This window comes from Lonchura striata, chromosome 2, assembly GCF_050655825.1.
Source record: "Lonchura striata isolate lonStrDom1 chromosome 2, ASM5065582v1, whole genome shotgun sequence".
Lineage (NCBI taxonomy): Eukaryota > Metazoa > Chordata > Aves > Passeriformes > Estrildidae > Lonchura > Lonchura striata.
Genome location: NC_140704.1, coordinates 101,505,838 through 101,526,603, shown reverse-complemented (window position 1 = coordinate 101,526,603; position 20,766 = coordinate 101,505,838). Strand labels below are relative to the sequence as shown.

General features: G+C 38.1%; 1 protein-coding gene across 2 annotated transcripts in view; it reads left to right on the top strand.

Annotated features, from left to right (window-relative positions):
- The first annotated feature begins 13,314 nt into the window (after positions 1–13,314).
- The window catches only part of DOK6 (docking protein 6), a 246,983-nt gene continuing 239,531 nt past the window's right edge, over positions 13,315–20,766 (top strand). For both annotated transcript variants that reach the window (XM_021530883.4, XM_085571881.1), the window contains exon 1: positions 13,315–13,581. In XM_021530883.4, coding sequence (XP_021386558.1) covers positions 13,516–13,581 — 66 coding nt within the window. In that variant the 5' untranslated portion in view covers positions 13,315–13,515. The remainder of the gene's footprint in view (positions 13,582–20,766) is intronic.

Genomic DNA, 20,766 nt, shown 5'->3' with positions numbered 1-20,766 from the left:
CTTCTTCCATCTACTTGCTCTAAGCTTTTCTGTTCTTGTTCTCTTCAGGTCCACCACAAAGTATCCCTAAGGGGATATCCCTATCAGGGAGCTTTCCAGCTCTACTTTCACCATTTCAGATTTAAGTCATTGCAAGATCCCTCTCACCTCCAAATGTTAAAAGAGATGTTAAAAGGGTGCTGCAATCTCAAAGAGACCAATACAATTGTATTATCTGCATGCAATCATTTAAATAAAAAAGTGATCATTTATTTTTATTAAGAAGATAAACACTCTTATTTTTGTATTATAAATGCTTATTCCTGCAGTACTTGGCAGGCTGCTATGAATATAATATATGCCAGAAAAAAATAAGAATGAATCCTTATCCAAGTTGCTCAATTAACAAATCAATTTAATGTTATTTCACTTATTGTTCTCATTTTTCTCACCCCAACCTCCAAAAAAATGGATAAACTGGAAAAAATCAGTTCTTGTTTTATCCAACAAACTGGTAGAGTTTGTGCTCTTGGGTCTGGAAAGACTGAATTGAACATTGGTTTTGTGGGTTAGGGTCTACTCAGTTTGCATATCAAATTCTCATTTTCTCAATTTTCCTTAGTATGAAGAGCACATCATGGTCCACTGGGACTAAACCTGAAAGACTGGAAAATCTTTGGAACATAGTATTTTTTTTCTAGACTGGTTGGTTGGTTGTTTGCTTTGGTTTGTTTTGTTTTGTTTTCCCAGCTTGTTATTGATGGAGCTGATTGAAAGTAAAAAATATCAAAATTTTAAAAGATTAGTTGTTTGGAAAATTTTGTTATCTTGGCTAGGGATGGTCATAACCTTTTTGTTACAATTTTTGTGTTGTGAAAAGTGCAGTGGTTATTCTTAAGAGACTTTTTCCACCAAAGTGTTATTTCTATATTAAAATAAATCATCAGAAAATATACTTATTTTTATCGAAACTTCTAATAACACTTCATTGCATTACTCTCTCTGTAGGAAATATTAAATTATCATAGTAAATGTATATTACATCTAAATACAAGCTTTAAAATCAGATACTCATAATGAACAGAGGGAAGAGCTGTCTGCCAAATTTGCATTTTAAAAGTTCTTAAAGTTTGTTATAAATTTTTTTATAAATTCTTAAAAGGTGAATTGCTCTGTTCTGACCATTCACCTTGAGAAATAAAAAGTTTCAGGCCTTGAACATGAAAGTCCATGCTCATTTTTCTGATTTATTTTACTACCGTGTAGCTTATACTAACCTACACTGTTGTGCAAGTTTCACTTTGTTCAAGGTTAGGACAGTATTAAAGTCAAAACATACAACATGTAAGAGACACAAAAGAAGTCAAATTAAGAAATCTGTTTTCACTTTCCTTCATGTTATTTCAGGGAGTCTTCTATGTTTAAAATGACCAATGGCTTATTTAAATTATGATTTGAGGCCATTTCTTTCACACTAGTAAGTTCAGTACATGCAAAAAAAACTTCCAAAATTATGCTCAATTGAATTATGCTGTAGGGTAATTAATGTTCATGCTTTGATCTTCTTGAAATTAGGCAGAGGTTAAAATAAATGCAATCTAGAATGGATGCAGTAGAGAATGAACAGAAGCTCAACTTTTTTCCCCAAATCCCTAGGTCTCAGAAGAAATTTTTTCTATTTCTTATCCATGCTTTAATATGCATGCTTTAATATCCTGTGGACTTCCTTTGCCTATGGACTTTTGGAAGAATGATAGTGGGCTTCTGTTCTCTCATCACATTGGGGGAAAAACCAGAAACAGAGAAGTTTATGGAATGCTTTTTCATGGAAAATATGACTGGAATAAATCTTAGCAGTAACACTATAAACAGAAGCAGGGGAAGTGCAAAAAAAAAATTAAATCATAATGAAATTATTTTGCACCAGTATCTGATGAACTGGTTCTTTTCAAAGCCTTGTTAAAAATGTGAACATAAGCCAATGCTTGTATTCATTTGCTCTGTATAAGTCCCGTGTTATTCAGGTTACAGAGTGAGATGTTTGAAATTAACACAAGGTATAACTCCCTGTCATTGCACATAGTTCAAGGACAATCAAAAACTCCCTATGAAAATCCATAGTATGCCAAGTAGCTGAAGGCTGTACACTCAAGCACTTCAGAAAAGAGGTGGCTTGAGGACTGTGCAATCAATCTGAATTCTGTCGTCTCCAAATCCACCTCTCAATTCTCTTCCTTCTCCTGCTTTTGCAGTAATGGGGTACTTCCAGGCAGCCTGGTGTGGCTGCTTTATACATTGCTTAGCAGTAGTATAAACCTGGCCTGGGAAAGTGCCAGGGTCAATTTAGCATTCAGCCAAGATTTTTTCCTAAAATCACAAGTTAAGAGAAGACACATTTTATTTCTTCAGTCAAATGAATGCTATTCCACAAAAAGAGAAAATTCAGTCTTGTCAGCTTCACAGATTTCCTCCCTTCATGCTCTCCAGTCTGCAGCAAATAGCAGAAGTGTGGACATTTTGAAAAACTTCAAATTGGAAAGCATCAAACATTTTGAATATATAAGCTCTAACAAGCTACTATTATAATATTCAGGAAAAGATTTTCTGAACTCAGGTCTTCACACAAGAAAGAATGTGTCATTCACTATTAAAAATCAACTAACAAGTAAAAAACCATTGAAAAGCTGAAAAAAAGAAGTCTTGTTTGGTCCCTCTTTCTCAAAGCATCTCTATTAAATAGGCTTATTTCTTATGCAAACATGCAAGGCAAAAAAATCCCATAACCTAAAGGGAAATTTTATGAGGTAAAAATCCTCAATAGCTTCCTACATAGGACATAAATGAGGGACTGCACATTTTTCAGCATGTAAGTGGAATTATCTTTTTGTAAGTTATACATTAGACCCACTCAAAACCCAAATGCATTCATACACACCAGTGATAGCAGAATAGGCCTCCAGCTGCAGACCTTTATTAGAAAGAGATATGGTAGAGCACTACAGGGCTTTGTAACTGCTGTGGAACAGAGATTTTCACCTGCTGCTGTATGGCTGAGCTGTAGTAAGATGTGTTCCTTAGGAAGGTATTAATACATATAAATATATACATACATATAAATCTGTTAAGTACATAGGTTGTTTAAAATGCATCAGGAAAATTATGTAAAACCATTATACAACATTAAATAGAAGGAAAATAAATTGAAGAAACCATAAAATAAATGCAATAAAAAGAAGAAAGCCAGCTTACACTATTTCAAAACCAGCTTACAATATTTCAAACTTTCACAAAAACTAGTAAAATAACTAGTTCATATGTTGGACTTGCCCATTCAGTCCTTTGCAAAACCCAGACTGTTTATGCCTTATAAGAAAACAGGGAAGTGTGAAGAGATTCCTTCCTCTGACACCACACTGTGACTATATCCTAACAAAGGTTTAATTCATTTTATTGCTCTGAGGACCCTTTAGGTTTTCTGAATACTTGGCTAGTTACATGTCAATGATCTTAAGCAATTTTTGGGGGTATAAAGAGGAAATCTTCTGTTACCTTTTTTTAGAGTTTGATCCAATGTCACAGTAGCCATTGAACACTTGTTAGACATTGCCTGATGTAGAAAGACTAGAACGAAAAATGCCAGCAATTAAAATATGGTCACTCTGTCTCCAAAGAACAAACATATCTCCAGGAAGATTTTGAAGTGGTGAGTTTTTTCCTTAACATCATGCAGAGCCGTACATATTTTTGGTGATACATAAGTAGGTTTTATGTTTTTATGGTTTTCAACTGGCATTCCTATGTCATGGGATTACATGTACATTCTCCATGAAAACCTAATGACATTGGTTTTGTAGGGGAATGCTGAAGAACAGACTGTGTATTTCTCACTTCTGCAGTGACCCAGCTCTACGTGGAGGCATGAAGTTTCCTAGGGCTGTCAATGATTTCTTCATCTCTGGCTGCTTCTTTTGGGTTTAAGAAAAAAAATTCAAAAGGAAAGCAGTGCTTCTAATAGTGAGCAGTAAATGAAATTATTTCACTGAGTTTCCTTTAAACAGGGTAGGAGTGAAAAAAAGACTTTGTTTTCCATTTCTCTTCATTGGTTGACAAGAAGAGCATGGTGTTGGGGTGAAAAAAGCATGTCAAACCTGCCTTTAACAATTACCTACTGTGGCCCTAAGTTAGAAGCTTTCATATTACAGAGGAGGGAAGATTTAGTTTCAGATGCCTATGATGCTTTATTATTAGAAGGTTATTTTCTGTAAGCATACTTATCTAAAGAAACTATTCTGAGTACCAGACTCCCTTGTAATAAATAGTAGTGAATTTGTTGGTTAAGTTTAAAATTTAAAAAAAATCCCAAAACATAGTATTTTAGGAAAGGTAGAATGTTATTGGTTGTGAGATATATGTTTAGTTGGAAGTGAATTGCAAGACTTAGCTGTAATAATAGTAAAGCCATTACAATCAAAGCTGACCAATAGTTAATAATTTTGTGCATGTGTGTAGCAAGTAAGATTGATGTATTAAATAATACTCTTACAAAATTAATATGAAATAAGATGTAAAAGATACACTGAATGAGTTTGAAGGTCTTTTTTCAAAATTTCACCAAAATGATATTTCTGGGGGTTATATGACCCTCTTTTCTGGTCTCTGTTAAAGCACAGAAGGTAAACAAGCAACTTTTCTGATTCTTAGAGAAGAGAGAATGTTGAATTTTTCACTTGATTTCTGTTTAGGTGGCTTTCTGCTGTGACTTTCCTTAATAATCTTAGTGTGACCAGTCAGGAATGGAATCAGCAAAGCTATGAAGAATTAATTAGGATCTTTTCAATGTAATGTCATCTATTTGTTAAAGTTGTTATGTCACCCACATTTTGGGTTGTTCTACTGCCCACTAGGCTCTGAAAATATCACCTACAATCTCATACTCACTATTAATATCTATTTATTCAATTCTGGGAAAAGATCAAGAGTGATGTAATTCAAAAGCCTTAAGTTCCCCTTCTTTTTAAACTTGGCAGATGCCTAACCACCACCGTGCTTGTTGTCATTTCAAACCACCACGACCTTCATAGAGGATGAAAGAAATATGCTATTTGCAGCAAACTTCTTCAGTATGTTTAAAATTAACAAGCTGAGGATTATAAAAGAATATCAAACTTTAATAAATATTTTCTAGCTAAAAATGCCTTCCACAAAAGTAATTCCAGAAAGTGCTGGTCTCAGAATACAAATTTCAGATCCATAGGAAGAAAAGAAAGGAGCAAGAAAAAAAATCTCTGTTTTGAATAAAGATAATAGCTACTGGAAATTGTGTAACAGTTGCAACTATCTCAACTTTAAAATGAATAATAATGCTGATTCCTGATTTAAATACTGTTATGTTTAAAAGGTAAAACTTGGATCATCTGTAGTAAAAAAAAAAAAGAAAGAAAAATACAGGCAGCAAAGAGCAAACATTAAAATCACCTAATAAAAGAAGACAGGCAAGTAATAGAATTCACAAATTGACAGTCACAAATGGTCAACCCAGAAACTTCTATCAAATGATTACAGTTGTCTGAAAATACATTTAACGCTTCAAACTGGTAGGTTCATGGAGAGTACTCCTTTGAAATTACTGTCTTTGGAACAAAAGAATGAGTTAGGTGCTCAGGTCTGTATAACTAAATTGACGTTATAAAAAAAAAAACAAAAAAAAAATTGCGGTCAAGTAAGTCAGATGCTGATGGATTCCTGGATGATATTTAAACATTCATAAAATGCTTAACTCCATTTTACAGACATACACAAGAGCTTTATTGCACTGTTAGGGCAGGAGAGCAGATAACAGTTCTATTATAAGTTAGACTTTGGACCCTACATTTATTTGTGCATGAACACATCCTAACATGCACATTTAGAGGCAAATGAATGCATGCTAGAAACGATTTTCTCATTCAGCCTAAAATGTCACAATTTTATTTTTTAAGTGTGATAAGAGAGCAATTTTTCAGAGAAAAATTATCTCATCTGAAAAGCCTTTTTTGAACTATTTGACCTAGAAAAAATTTGTAAAATCCATTTTTTCAAAATAATGTGCATCCATTTTCTATTTTCTCAAGCTGCAGCTTAATCTGCTCTATACAAGGGAAAAAATACATTAACTACAATAAAATAGTAATAAGTATTAACCTTAAAGGACAAAGGATTGGCAATTAGCCATGTACACAATGTCATAGTACTTCTAAAGAGTTACAGAAAGTCTGTGATGTTAATATTGAACCATTCTGCAAAGGTATTCAGGTAAGATTAAGTGGCAAAATCATGCACATAATTGAAGATAAGTAGGGAAATATTTATGTTTTACACTGTGCATTCCCTGAAGGGCTGCCTACCGCCTACTCTACCTGATATTGCAGGCAATGGAGGGGAGGAATGACGATTTGGTAACACATTAAAAACAGCTCCACTTCCAGTGGAAAAGCACATGGCTGTGAAGACTGAAATAGATTTTCCCTCCTGCCACTCCCCACCTACCCACGCAAAGGACCCAAGCTGGAATTGCTGGAGATGTGCAGAGCCGAACAAGCCAGTGTCAGCCCAGGGAAAATGCAGACTGCAATCATGATTTCTGCAGACTTCAAAAGAGTGATGCTTGGTTTCTCTCTGGATTTGAAGGCACAGCCATGTTCAGGATTATGTAAATGCCGTATAATCCCCAGATTTTGGGCCATTCCTATAAAAGTGAGACCTCTCTATGATCTCACACTTCTGTGGGTCCCAGTCTTGTCCTGCCAAATTTAAGGGTACTGACAGCAACCACAGAATGTCTCTGCAAATCTGACATCTATTCCCTAGAGTCAGTCCACATACACCCATACAACAGTGGAGTATGCACAGGTTTGGGATATGGTTACTCAGGATGTTCTCAGACAAACAAAGGTTTGTACACTCACTTGAAGGCGGTGTCTCATCCTGCTTTCAAAAGCTTCAGTACACTTTGTGGTAATGTAAACAGTATGAGGTGTGATGCTAAGGCAGAGATTTGCCACCTCCACTGCCACTAATACTGCAATATTCTTAAACATGTGATATCCACCAAGACCACTCTTTGAACTAGTGAAGGCTGTGAATACCTGGAAAAGTTATGCATCCAGACACCTTTCTCTGTTGCAGGGTCTGCTTGCAGGGTTAGGGGCTGGTGCACTGTCAGTGCAGCTGGATTTTAAATAAACCATTTTGTGAACAAAACCAGTGAACTCTGAACTGCTAGAAATCTATGATTTTTCTCCTCTATTAGACATCCTGGCCTCAATAATTACATATTGCCCGCTGTGTCCTGCAACACCTGGACATAGGAAAATCACACTGTGTATAGTCCAGAAGGGTGATCAAAGGGACTGACAGGAAGACAACATCAATGCTGAATATATGATAGTTGAACACTTATTTGCCTTCCCTTACTGACAGAACAAGTCGCAGTCTGTGTCCTTCAATTTTCACAGAATTTCTAAGCTACCCACTTTCAGTTTTTCTTACTCCCACCAGACTGGTCAGCCTGCAAAGCTGTGTCAAGGATCCTGTGCATGTTCTCAAGGATGGTCCCTACTTAGACATGTTTCCCGGTACCTTCCTGCACATCCAAACCTTTCCTACACAACTCTGGATAATTTCTTTCTCTCCTATCTCCACATTGGCACCTCCCATCTGGCCAAGAGTTACAAATGGAGGCACATGTTTGGATATTTTGGAGCACTATGAGTAAAAACTGGATATTAAAATGTTTGAAGTCCCGTGTCTTAACAAAATACCACAGCTGTCATAATGAAATACATTAGTTTGCATATCACCACCAAAGTCAGCCTTCCCAACAGACAAAACTGAAGGCTATGAGAACACGGTTTCCTGCTTTTTTTCCCTTGCCCATATTTCTGTGCATACATTCATAAAAGATTGTTCTTTCTATTAAAATAAAGTAAATAGACCTCTTTTCTACACTCATTCTCAATATCACATGTTTTAGCTTGCAATGAAAGTTATCTTTTTGAAGACTCTATCACAAGACCAGGTTGAAATGCTACCTGAGAGGATAGAATTGGTGGAAAACCATATAGGAAAATCAAATATAATAACTTCCCTGTAAGACAGGAGAGATGGTAGGAATGATCTCCATGCTTAGAATGTATTTGGTAGCTTTTGATCCCTTGCAGTTCTTTTCATTAACAGACTGTAACTGTTAATGAAACTGTAAATGTTTATAGACTAGAAACCCATACAAAACACAAAGAAAAATAGTAAATAGGTGGGATATTTTTAATGCAGGGCTTCTCATGGCAGATATGCTGGAAAACTTGGTTGAATTAGAATTCAAGTCTGTCTTAAATATTAAGTGCATTTAGAAAAGTTTTAACCTTCAAGTCTTTAGAGATAATTATAATGGAAAATAATACTTTCTACCCAATATGGGATTTCATTCACTAAAAGTGTTCATGAAGCTCTTTCTGAAGATTATTGGAGTATTTTAGGTAAAATGGCAAACATATTATTTTAAATAGAAAGCTTATGTGCTATTCACCATGTTTCATGCTTAGAAATTGGCAGAAGCCAGTCAGAAAATTAATGCTTTTATAGCTATATTTGTTTGCAAGGGGATTAGGTCTAATGGGTTGCCTAAGATTTAGCTGCCTTAATTTGAAACATTATTTCCCCACAAGCAGAAGCACAGTACCTTTCTCTTGGTTATTACACTTCATGGTCAAATATATCAGCTTAAGCCCTTTATGATAAAGTCAGTATACAAATTCTTCTAATATTACTGCTGCAGGGTGCTGCTCTCCAAAACCAGACTGAGGCAGATATCTGGGGAAAGTAATCCCTCTAGCTGGTGTAGTTACCTCCAAGAGGGCACATCTTCCAAGAAAAAGATAGTTTGCCTACAGAGTCACAGGGGCCCCCAGTCATACCCACGGTATTTCTTGGTTTGGGGCAAAGTGACAAAAGCATAAATTATGATTTGTTTTCAGAGTCTTAGAGGAGCAGAGATTTTGACTCTTACGGGCCCTCTGATAGAAAAGCAGAGGTGAAAATATTCCCTTTTCTGATCTCCGAAACCAGACTAATCAGCTTTAATATGTCACTCTATAAACTAGGAGATGACACTTTCTGAAATTTACCTTTCTGGCACAGGTAGGGAGCAACAGGGTTAGATATAAACATATCTATCCTATAGTTGGGGGATAAAAAATAGGTACTATTGGACTGGATAGAAAGCCAGTAATAAATATGCATGCGGTTTCATGCAGGAAATAATCACTTTGCTTTTTGCAATGCCCATGGAAAACAACAGTTTTTTAATATTGTCTATCTACATGATTTATATTTCATGCTAGTTCACAAAGGACTCTGGTTAGTATGTGATTTATGGTTGGAGCAAAATAATTGTCTGAAGCCTAGCTGAAGGTAGGCTTTCAACACATTAATAATACATTAGCTAATGTTTCTTTCTTGGCATTGCCTATGCAAATTTCTATCATAATAAAAATGACTGTTTATTTTAGATTGGAAACAGCTTTAGGTGAGAATATGCTTTTTATCAGGTGTCTTGAATAAATATTGCCATTCTTTGATAAACTTTTTACCAGAGATTTTCCTTTAGTCTCAGCTGGTATTTGGTCAGGGAAGTAGAGGGAGAAACACCTAGAAATTGAGAGGAGCTCTCTGTGCTCTTCTTTGGCAAGTGTGGTAAAAGTCCACCCTGGCTGGAAACGTCAAACACTGAAAACCATCACTGGAAAATGATTCATGAATGTGAATCATTCACAAACAGTGGACATATAATTTCAGATTTAAAATATATACTGCCTAAATTTGTTCATTTTGACAAGTAAGCAATTTCATTCAAATTAATTACTTTCTGTTGGAGGCAAACATATTGTCTGTCCAAAATAGTATTAGATTTGATTGCACTTATGTTAGGTAGATCAGAAATTAACTTCTCTGCTTGAAATAATTTGTGACTTGATTACCTGCTGAATAATTTTCCTTTCCTAACGATGATTTCACACCAGCAGCCATATAAAAAACATGATATTTTTTTTCAAATATATAAGGTATTTATTCAGAAGGAATCATTCTCTGTCTTCCCTGACACTGCCCACTGAGTTTGTACCTGTTGAGTTTCTGAGACCATTTGACTTCCTGAGGTTTCTGAAGAGATGGAGCATTTGGCCTGACTGCTTTGAGGAATCTTCCTTTGTAAGCTGCAACTTTCTCAGCAAATAGAATGCATGCATGTAATGTGAGCACAAGGCTATTTTTGTGGGGAAGTAACACAGTTTGTCTGTATTCCTGTGATTCAGAGTGGCCTTGCTATGCATTTGTGCCCCAAACTGCCCATGGGACTCATATGCAGATGAATATTTGATTATTCTGTCTGGTGCTATACAAAGCAGCTGAAAATAAATACCAGACTGATCATTTTATAAGTTCAGCCTGGCTAATTTACACTCTGGAGACTGTAGAATGAAAATGCTTTGTATTTTACACATATTTTCCCTATCCTTTATTGTATTTTTGTTATATTTTGTTGTAATAAAACAAGTAATAACGATACAATTCATACATGGACTTTAAAGAAAAATACAGAGGCAATAATAAATAATTGGAGAAAAATTGGTTGAAAATTACTATTAGCTACATTATTATTATAAATCAAAATAATTTTCCAGTTTTGTTATGTGATAAAATAATATACTTAAGAATAAATGTATGATTAGCTTTGGAAATATAGCAGCATCTTCAATTTCATTGGCAAGAAATTTTCCACTGTAGTGTTCTGACAAGACATGCGTGTTAGGGAGATGACACAAATTCTGCTGTATCTGTACTGCAGGAACTGGAAAACTAAAGAGTGCCCCAGAATGCTGTGTGTTGTGAAACTGCTTCTCTTTCTGAATGATAAACAGAGCAACCATTAAAAAAAAAATTGCATTAATTCTATCTCTGTTTGAGAGCACATATATTTTTTCTCAGATCCTACAAGTCCATTTTTGTGTAGCTGAAAGGTGGTGAAGAGGGATCAGGGACTGCATGTGAAACCAGTTCTACAAACTTACAAATCATTCAGGGTTAATCTGTAAGGAAAATGTCTTTTTGTCAGTTAATTGAATAGGATTATGTACTTTTCTGGTTGGCAATTGAAAGGAAATGTTCCTCTCCTTTTTGATCCTTCAAGAGCTTTCTGTACTTTAAACAATCACTAGCTTCATCTTGAACAAAGCTTTTGTTTAATATGTGGTAAGGTGTCTTGAAAGAATTCTCTTGTAGACATATCCCAGTTTTCTCTCTAAAAATCACGGAATATTCTGACTTGATGTATCTTTAAAAAAGAAATTAAGAAGGAAGTAATATTCTGCCCAAAAGTAGGAGTTCAGACTCATCCTTTTGACATTTCACTAGAAATGCCAAGGAAGCCAGAATTATACATAGGCTAAGTATTTTTCTCTTTTTCTTCAGATGACCATATCTTTTATTAAAAACTGCGTAATTATATAGAAGTTTTTGTTTGGATAAAAATAATGCAGAACCTCTATTCCTAGGCGTTGTTCCAAAATTTGTATAATTGGGAACTGAGCTGCTAAAAAATAAATGGATAGGTAAACTTCCATGTGCTCCATTAATTGCTATTCAATTAAGGAAAAAAAGATTGGGAACAAATAATAAGAGTTATTCTCAGAAAAGGGAATTCTCTTGGCATAGTCCTGTAATTTTCACACTCATTAGACTTGAATGCTAAAAGCAGTCAATGAAGATGCAAGATCATGATATTAAAATTCTGTTTTGTTTTGTTTTGGCTTGTTGTTTTTTTTTTTTGTTTTTTTTTTTTTTAATGGGATACCCTACCCAGCTGATAGTGGAGTAGCAAAAATAATTTTGTACCCAGTAATACCCTTTGGGTACTGGATGATTACTACAAGGTCACCCTGAAGCCTTCTCTTCTCCAGGCTGAACAACCCCAACTGTCTCAGCCTTTCCTCACAGGAGAGATTTTCCAACCCTCTGATTGTGTTCATGGCCCTCCTCTGGTCTGTCTCTAACAGGTCCTTGTCTTTTGCATGCTAAGGGCTCCAGAGCTGGATGCAGACCTCCAGGTAGTTTTAAAAAGTTACAAAGTTTTTCCTTATAATTCCATCACCGAAGCACTGTAATAATTTTTCTAGATTGTATATTTCCTATTTGCTTCAAGACTAATTTTTAATGCTGTCTGTTGATTTTGAAAATCAGAAATAAATCTAACAAACTTTCAAGTACAGAATTAATTACGTTCCATCACCCCAGCCTTCAGCACATTACATACTACAAATTCCTGTTTCAGAAAACTTCAGGGCAATGGTGCAGTAGAATGTAGATATCTAGCAAAAGAGTACATGAAGCTTTTGTTAAGCTTATCATACCAATCAAAATTTTTCCACTGAAGGTGTTGAGTACAATTTTAAGTAACAATAGTCATGCACTATCTTGTCAATACTGTATATCTGTAGTTTTTCTTTCTCAAGAAGCTTGGGTCCATTCCTGTCCATCTATAACTAAATCAAACACAATTCCTTTGGGTTTTTATCCCTTCCTAATGTCTCCTAAACACTACACTTTCTTCAGAAGTCATTCTTCTGTTAGGCTCACATCAGTGAGCAGTAATTAAACACATGGTCATCACTCCAGGGAACACAGAAAGATTATGTATGACAACTGATTTTTCAAGTTCAGATGGACTTGTGCGTTTTTGGTTCTTTTTTGCCTTCCTTCACTTCTGTAGCTTAGATATTGTTTCACTAAGTTTGCTGTACGGACACAACAGTTCCGCGTTTGCTGATGGGCGTCTACGCGGCTTCTCGAACGCACGAGGCTGAGAGATGCCCTCCCGGGCCGTGTTTCCGAAGGGATTTGCCACCGGAGCCGGGGATGCCGCGGCCGCAGCCTGGAGAAAAGTGGGCAAAGCCGGGGCGGCCGAGGAGAGCACCGGCCCTGTGCCCCGTGCCACGCCGAGCTCTGGAGGGCCGAGGCGCCCCGCGCCCCCTCCGCGGGCCCCGGCGCGGGCGGAGGGCAGCGCCGCGCCGGGGGCGGCTCCGCGGCCGCGGCGCCGGGGGCGCGTCCCCGCTCCGCCCCGCCCCGCCCGCCGCACCGCCCGCTCCCGGCCGTAGGCGCGGGCGGCCGCGAAGCCGCCGCCGGGCGGAGCGGTGCGGAGCGGGGCTGGGCTGGGCGTGGGGCGGCGGCGGAGCGGGGCAGCGAGGGGCCGGCGGAGAGCGGAGCGGGGCGGAGCGGCCGCCCCCCGCCCGGCGGAGCGGAGCAGCCGCGGGAGGAGTGGGGCGCGGGCGGAGCGGAGCGCAGCGGCTGCCGCTGCCTGGATGCCGAAAGCGCCTCTGGAGCCAGCGGCCGGCGGCACCTGGGAGGGCCCGGGAGAGGAGGAGGAGGAGGAGGAGGAGGAGGAAGAGGCGACGGCGGCGGAGGAGGAGGACTCCGGGCGCGGAGGGGAGGAAGCAGGCAGCGTTTGCCATGGCCTCCAACTTTAACGATATAGTCAAGCAGGGCTACGTAAAAATCCGCAGCAGGAAGCTGGGGGTGAGTTCTTTATCCCTTCGGCTGCCCTGCCCGGGTGGGAGCGAAGCGCTGGGTATCGCCTGGGCGGCCTGGGGGGCGGTGGTGCCCCGGGCCGGGGCCGCCAGCGTGGGGCGCGGCGACCTGCTGCTGCTGCTGCTGCTGCTGGGGCTGCCTCTGGTGCTGCTACCCTGCTGCTGCTGGTGCTTCTGCTGCTGCCGCTGCCGGGGCTTGGACTTCGCTCCCGGCTCCGGAGGGGTCGGTGGGGGTGCGCGGCTATCGCGCCTCGGGGAGAGCTGGCTGATCCCCTCTCCGGGAAGACACCGCTCCTCCCTTCTGTCTCGGCGATCGCCCGCCAGGGTCAGTGTCCGCGAAGGGCTGCGCCCCGTGCCCCTGTCCTCCTCGAGTCCCCCAGCCCAGCGCTGACACTCCCCTTTGGCCGTCCCTGCTCTCCTCTTTCTCTCGCCTTGCTGCCTCCGGCAAGGGCTTGGGTGGGGAGGATAAAGCGCAAGCAGGAGCTGTAAACTTTGCGTACAGATTCTCCCTCTATCCCTCCCATTTCGGAGAGGGATGTTTTCAATCAAGGCAGGGTCAGGAAACACTCTGCTGATACCGGAGTAACAGAGTAACAGAGAAAAGCAGGCGTGGAGGTGTGATGGTGCTCTGCCTTAGGGCACGGGGGGTTGTGGAATGAGAGCCTGTGGCGGCCCGCGATGGACAGGGAGGCAGCGGGGTGGCAGCTTCATGAACCTAAAGGCAGATACAGAGGTTGACAGAGATTAAAACTAGGGGCAATCTTTTAGGTGAGGGTGGCTGTTCGCAGTGCCCACAGGGATGCTCAGTGACACCGCATGTGCTATCAGACTGGCCCTGGGCACTTAACCTGAAGGGGTGCAGCAAATTTTGAAAAGGCAGTGAAGTTGGAGCAGAGTGTATGCCGAGGTCGGGATTTTCTAAACTTCAGTCGGTCCCGGGAATCATCGGTTTGGACTGTCTCCTACGCTTTATGAGGGAACAGGAATGTTTGCTTGCAGAGCTACCGATATTGTCAGTAATCCTGAAAGGTCCAAATCCCTGTTGGCCTGAGGCTCAGAGGAAGTCTGAGGTTCTTTGTATTCTTAAGTTTTCCTTCAAGTGTGCAGAAAAGTGCAGGGTCTCTACCAGCTCTTACTTCCAGAGAGGTGGTCCCTGCTTCCCCTGAAACCTAACAGCAGGGACCATGTGAAGTCTGCCCTCCTCCAAGTCGTGCTCTGTGAGCTTATCACAGTGCTAATATTTATCTCCTCCTCTCCCTCTCTCCCTTCCCTCCCCAGATGCTGTGCATTGCTCGCAGACACAGTGTGCATGACGGTGGGACACTAATCATGAATTGACCTTTGGAGCACTTTGAAGACAGGGCTGTTAATTCCAAAAAAGCACAGGAAAGTTTGGTCCAAACCCTTTAAAGCCTCAACTACAAATGTTTGAGAGATGGTGTAAATTCAAAGAGAATGGGTGCTCTTAGTAATGATTTTGGAACCCCAAAGTCACTCTGTGCATCAGGCAAGCATTAATCTTATCTGAAGAAGCAATTTCTAAGCCTCAGTTTGTTTCTGGCAGTCCTCTGCTTAACCTTTGCTCATCAGTTTTTCCCCTGCTCAGCAGTGTTATTGGATGGGCCCAACACAAAGCAGAGAGATGATGGTATCCCATCACCTTGATGTTAGTAGTTGGAAGCAGAGTTAATCTATTTGCTTTGCAAATCTGGCTTTGAAGGCATCTCAAGTGTCCTTTAAGTGTGAAATTATGTATATGCATATCTCTATGTATGCAAATAGTTTTATATATCTATGTCATATATGCAACAAATACCACTTGGATGATACTTGCTGACCTGTGTAAAAAAAATTGTGAAGAGAGTGATATTTCATTGCAGAATATCTTATGTAGCTTGAATGTTTTGTTTTGAAGATGTTATCTGATTTTTTTATGGGGGACACATAAAACTTTTCTTTTGTATGGATGTTTTCCATGGTCATAATGATTATCATACCTCTACACTAAGCAGAAGGGAAATAGTTCATATGGTGTCTGTGGAGGATTTTTTCCTACTGAAGTGTGTGAGGGTGACAATTCAGACTATACAGCCTCAGGCAGGTGGTAGTATAAGCTTAAATATGACATATGGAAATGCACATCTGAATAAATCTATTAAATGCAACTTAAAAGGGATTATGTTTTATAGAAAATGCCATCAAAATTCAAACAACTGTGATGCTTGAAAGGTATGAATATGTGTGTATATATCCATGGCTAATTGGATTCTTGTGACTGAATATCTAAATTAATGCAATTTTTATTCACTCAGTGAAATATTAAAGATTTGTCTTTTTTCCCCGTCTTGTCTGTCTCGAAGTCCAAACCTTAATGACTTACACTGGAGCCATCATAATGTAGGTGAATACATCAGTTGTCAGGGATATAAATGTCTGCTAACAAATGAATATTTTTAACCTCCAAAAATGCAAAAATACTGAAAGAGGAAAGAGAGCTGTGGGTTCTGGAAACTGAGGCTAAGATAATTTTAAATATGGCAATAGAAATTTATCTCTCGTTAGGGTTCATTCTTACACATTGCAAGTTACTGGGGTAGGTTTTTTTGGTCATAATAGTCTACATTCTTTGAATATTTCAAAGTCTCCTGAAAAGCAGATTGATTAAAACTTGGAGAGCTGAGGTGTCTAATACCAATTTTTGTGCTAGACTTGGGCAATAAAACTAATTCTAACCTTTAGGCTGGTAGCCAATTCATTATGGAAATTCTTCCAATTCAGCTTTTATTTTGTTTTGTTGTGTGACTGAGGGAGCCCTGGCTAGGAATCAAATGAAAGATACTTCATTGCTACTAGTATATTTTCGTTTTATTGAAAAAACCCCACAACAGCAAGCTTTCATTTGGGGAGAACTTTCTGGTAAAATTTACTTTTTAAAGAATTTAATTTACAGAAACCCGAGTAGTAAATCTTCATCTAATTGTAAAATAGCAATCTTCATGGTTGATTTTTAACAAGGTACAATGTTTACTTCTGATTTTTTACACCTATACCTTGCTTTAAGTACTTGTTACCCTGTTTGACTATGCTCCACATACCTTCAAATACTATTCATTGTATTCATGAAGTCAGGATTCAAGCTGTTTTCCCATCAGTAATTGATTCTGTTCAGAAAAGTGATTTGAAGACAAAAATGATGCCTAAATCGTGGAAATACGTGGCAAGAAAAACTGCAATAATTTGTCCTTATTTTTTTGTTAGTGATACTTGATCATTAACTTTTATTTTGCCTGCTTTTCACTGTAATCCTTATGTGCTTGTTTACAGAAATTCATTAATAAGTATATTGGATGGTATATTCTTCTGACAGTCTAGTATTTTCAAGTAGACCTCATTGTTCTGATACCTTTATGATGTTAAAGTTGTTGTAAGGTTGGATAGTCAGCTGAGGAGGTTTGCCAGCCTCTCTTGTTGTATTCTGACTCTGGGAATATCATGGTTTCTGCCATGGAGATATCAGGCCACAGAGAGACATCCAGCCAGTCTGACCTCTTAGTCTGTCTCATTACTTTTGTTAGGCATGAACTGTACATGAAACTTTTCTCTGGTGCCTTGAAATGTCAAATATATGTTCAAGGCTGTGCAGTAGGCAAGGTCATGTGTATCCGTCACGTCTTCATTAAGGTATTGTGGTGTCTTTGAAAATTAGGAACTGTAGTCATTGGGGATGACTGTAATTAAAAGATCTTTTATAAAATCTGTTTCCCTGCAGCCTAAATATGCCTTTCTTTTCAGTGCCCTGGCATTCCCACATTGTTTGATATTTTGGTTTTCCCTAATACTACATAAAGGAAATACTCATTCCAGCAGCCATTACATTTGATCTGTGTGACCCTTCTTTGAAATAAATTTGATTGTAATGTGGTGTGCTGTTCAGATCAGAATAGGTCATTTGTGTAGTGTGGAACAGGACTGTGCTGCCTTTGTTCTTTTGGAATCTTTCATACTTGTGTCACATTAAAATTCATATGACACAATTTTGTACTGCACTGGCTGTGCTTATAGGCTGAAACTTTCTTGCAGCAGATTGGAATCCCTTTGTTGCCTCCTAATAAACTAAGCTGTGAGGATTTAATGCCTTACTGAAATGCTGTTTCTTAGGAAAAATCCCAATTTGATGTCACATTAGGAAGTCTAATTAAAAATGAGCATTGTGTCACTTTGATATTCCTGTTTTGACCCATATCAACCTTTGAAGTCATAATCTCATTGTTTGTTTGTTTTTGTCTTTTTTTTTTGTCATGCCTCAGCCATAGAATGAAAGAATCCTGTCTCTTGGAAATTTTCACTCCATTTGTTAATAATTACTTATTTTTCTGTGTTTCCACATACTAAATGGAATTATTTTCTGGGTGCTTCAGTTTATACTCTCATACACCTATCTGAAGAGAAAATTATACCTGCCAGTCAGTCTTGATTGAGTAATAAATAGTAGGTTGCTCTTAGTCACCAAATTAGAAATTTTACCCTATAACCTCCCCCTATTTTTAACCGTACTTTTTGATCATTACAGGTACCATTTCTGTAAATGAACACAGCATTTCTCCCTCTGCAGTTAACCCTGTCTTCAATCAATCAGGGCTAGCAATGCCATGAATGTGAACCATTGATTGCAGTGTGGTTCCTCGTGAAATAATACAGTATTTGTTTTACAAAATGGTAACATTCAATTGATACTGTGTGTATATTTTGGGTGAAGAAAGAAAAGGGACCTGCAAAATTTCTTGAGTTTGAGATTACATTGATTGATCGCACTGGCTCTGCAAGTGGGTCATGATGAATACAGAGGGCAAAGTAAAGGTTCGTCTATTTCTTAGAGTTGCCACAGCATATACAGAGAAACAAACACATGAAAAAGTGCAAACAAGCATACACCTGGAATAGATAACCTTTCCATAGATTGTTTTATATTATTATCTGTGGGAAAGGTGCTCAGCCTGATTGTAAGCACCAAGATTGTTTTTTATATAACTGCATTCTGTCCGATGCAGTTATGTTCATGATTTCTAAACTGTGAGTTACATCTCAGAGTATGAAAATAATTTGAATGAAACTTTAAAATCTTAATTCCTATTTATAATAAATTAATTTAATTTTTTTAAAACTCCAGATGGACAGGATTTAGATTGCAGATTCCTTCCTCATGAAGGAGTTTCTTGTCATGATAGTTCCAGGCAACCTGAGATATGGAATTAAAAGGATATCACCATAGTCCATTAAAGAAATCAGTCACATTTGATACTTAATACCAAAAGTATCATTTAAAATACCAATAATTACTCCTTTCTTTCTTCTTGCTGAAGTTATGTGAATGGATTTGACAAATTAAAAGGAAAATACATGGATTTCCAATTTAGTCATTTTGGAAAGAACAATCATCTTGAGTTTCTGACCAGTATTTATTGATTAAGCCTATTGTACAGGAAATTGAAAGAAATACCTTGCAGCCGTGGTAAACAAGGACAAAGAGTCCCACAGCTTTTTATGCTAATGTTTGTGTTAAAGCAACTTGTGGGTCAGGTTTATGGTAAGAACTTTGAAGTTGCTATGCTTCCCAGTTTTTTTCTTGATGTGTTTTTCTACCTGTTAATTCACAAGAGGTGTGATAGCCGAAGGTCTAGTAATTTTGTGATGGATGGCACTTACTTAGAGTCAAATAGTTCTCTTTTGTAGATAGCATATCACATCCATGTTATCAATGGATTATAGATGCTTCTATTTTTACTCTTGTGTGTAATACCATTGGCCTCAGTGAGATTACACTTTAACTGTATGATGATTACAGAAAAAAGTGTTTGTACAGAATCTCTCTCTTTCACTTGCATATTGTGAGATGGTAAAATTTTATTGGGAATTTATTGTATCTCCTGTAAGGCCTTCTGTTTTTTCATTTAGGAGTCTGTCATTTTTGTCTTATAGTGGACATCGTAGCCTGATGAAAGGACCTTGATGTCAATTTAAGGAACCCATTGACTTTGGTGGCTTTGGTTCAGTGTCCATGTGGGAACATTAGCCACATGCATAGAACATGAATTTCCTTTCAGATCCTACTCAAAGGAATTGTCCTTTCTGAAATTGGTAATTATGGAAGGAACATGCTCTATGAGTCCTTGAAATATACAAGGAATTATTCATGTAATTCCAGTAGTGAGTTTTCTTCCTAGTTTTTTAGAAATAATCTCTCTTCGAATCGTTCATTCAGATTTTTGCAAGCAGTGCAAAATGCTTTATAGCTGTTGCCTGGCAACAACATATTCAGGCAACAGCGTATGTGAGTCAGTTGTTCTATGTTTATATATGTGGCTGTGTATAGAGCATATATTTTAGATAGATACTAATGAGACATTTTTTTAAAAGTGTGCTATGGAATGCTCTTTTTAAAAATAATAAAATTCAAATAAAGGTTTTGGGGTCTACATTACCCTGGAAAGTTTGTCTTTTGTTTTAGGTTTTGTGAAAGATCAGCTAGCTGAATAGCTTTTCACAAATGTCATGATGTAGCTAATATACTTTCATTCAGTCTGAGAAAGCAGTGTAAAATATTCTCTTTGTTGAAGGCAATCAATATTTTATATGTATGGATGCTAAATTATATCCCTCACTGTTCTTTAAATTAATAATGTGTTATTGAACCCAAAAGTGGGTCTTTTACTCTGTACTGTAGCCTTTCATCTATGTTATATTTGAAATAATAATTGCAAATGTTGCCCTGCAACTTTTGTTTTTAATCTTTGCAACTTGCAGTGCAACTCTTAAGATTCAAAATGATTGTGGTGTATTATTGTAGTGAATTATATTTTGATTGAAATTTTTTTCTGGAAAAAATACAGGCTTCAGCTCTAAATATGATGAAATTTCTTGAAGAAAATCAATAAAGAAAAATAAGGAAACCTTTTGCTATAGTGGAGAAAGTTTCTATGTGGTAGGACACAATTGTAAACTTAGAAAAAAGATTTCAGTGAGAGTAGACTGTGTTCAGTAGCTATCTTAACACTTGGGCACATATATGTTTAATTTTGATTAATGGTTTGGTTTTTTTTTTAGTATTCAGAGAACATGTTCCCACATCATGTCTGAGGAAAAAAAAATGTGTGATTGATAGATACAGCTCCTAAAC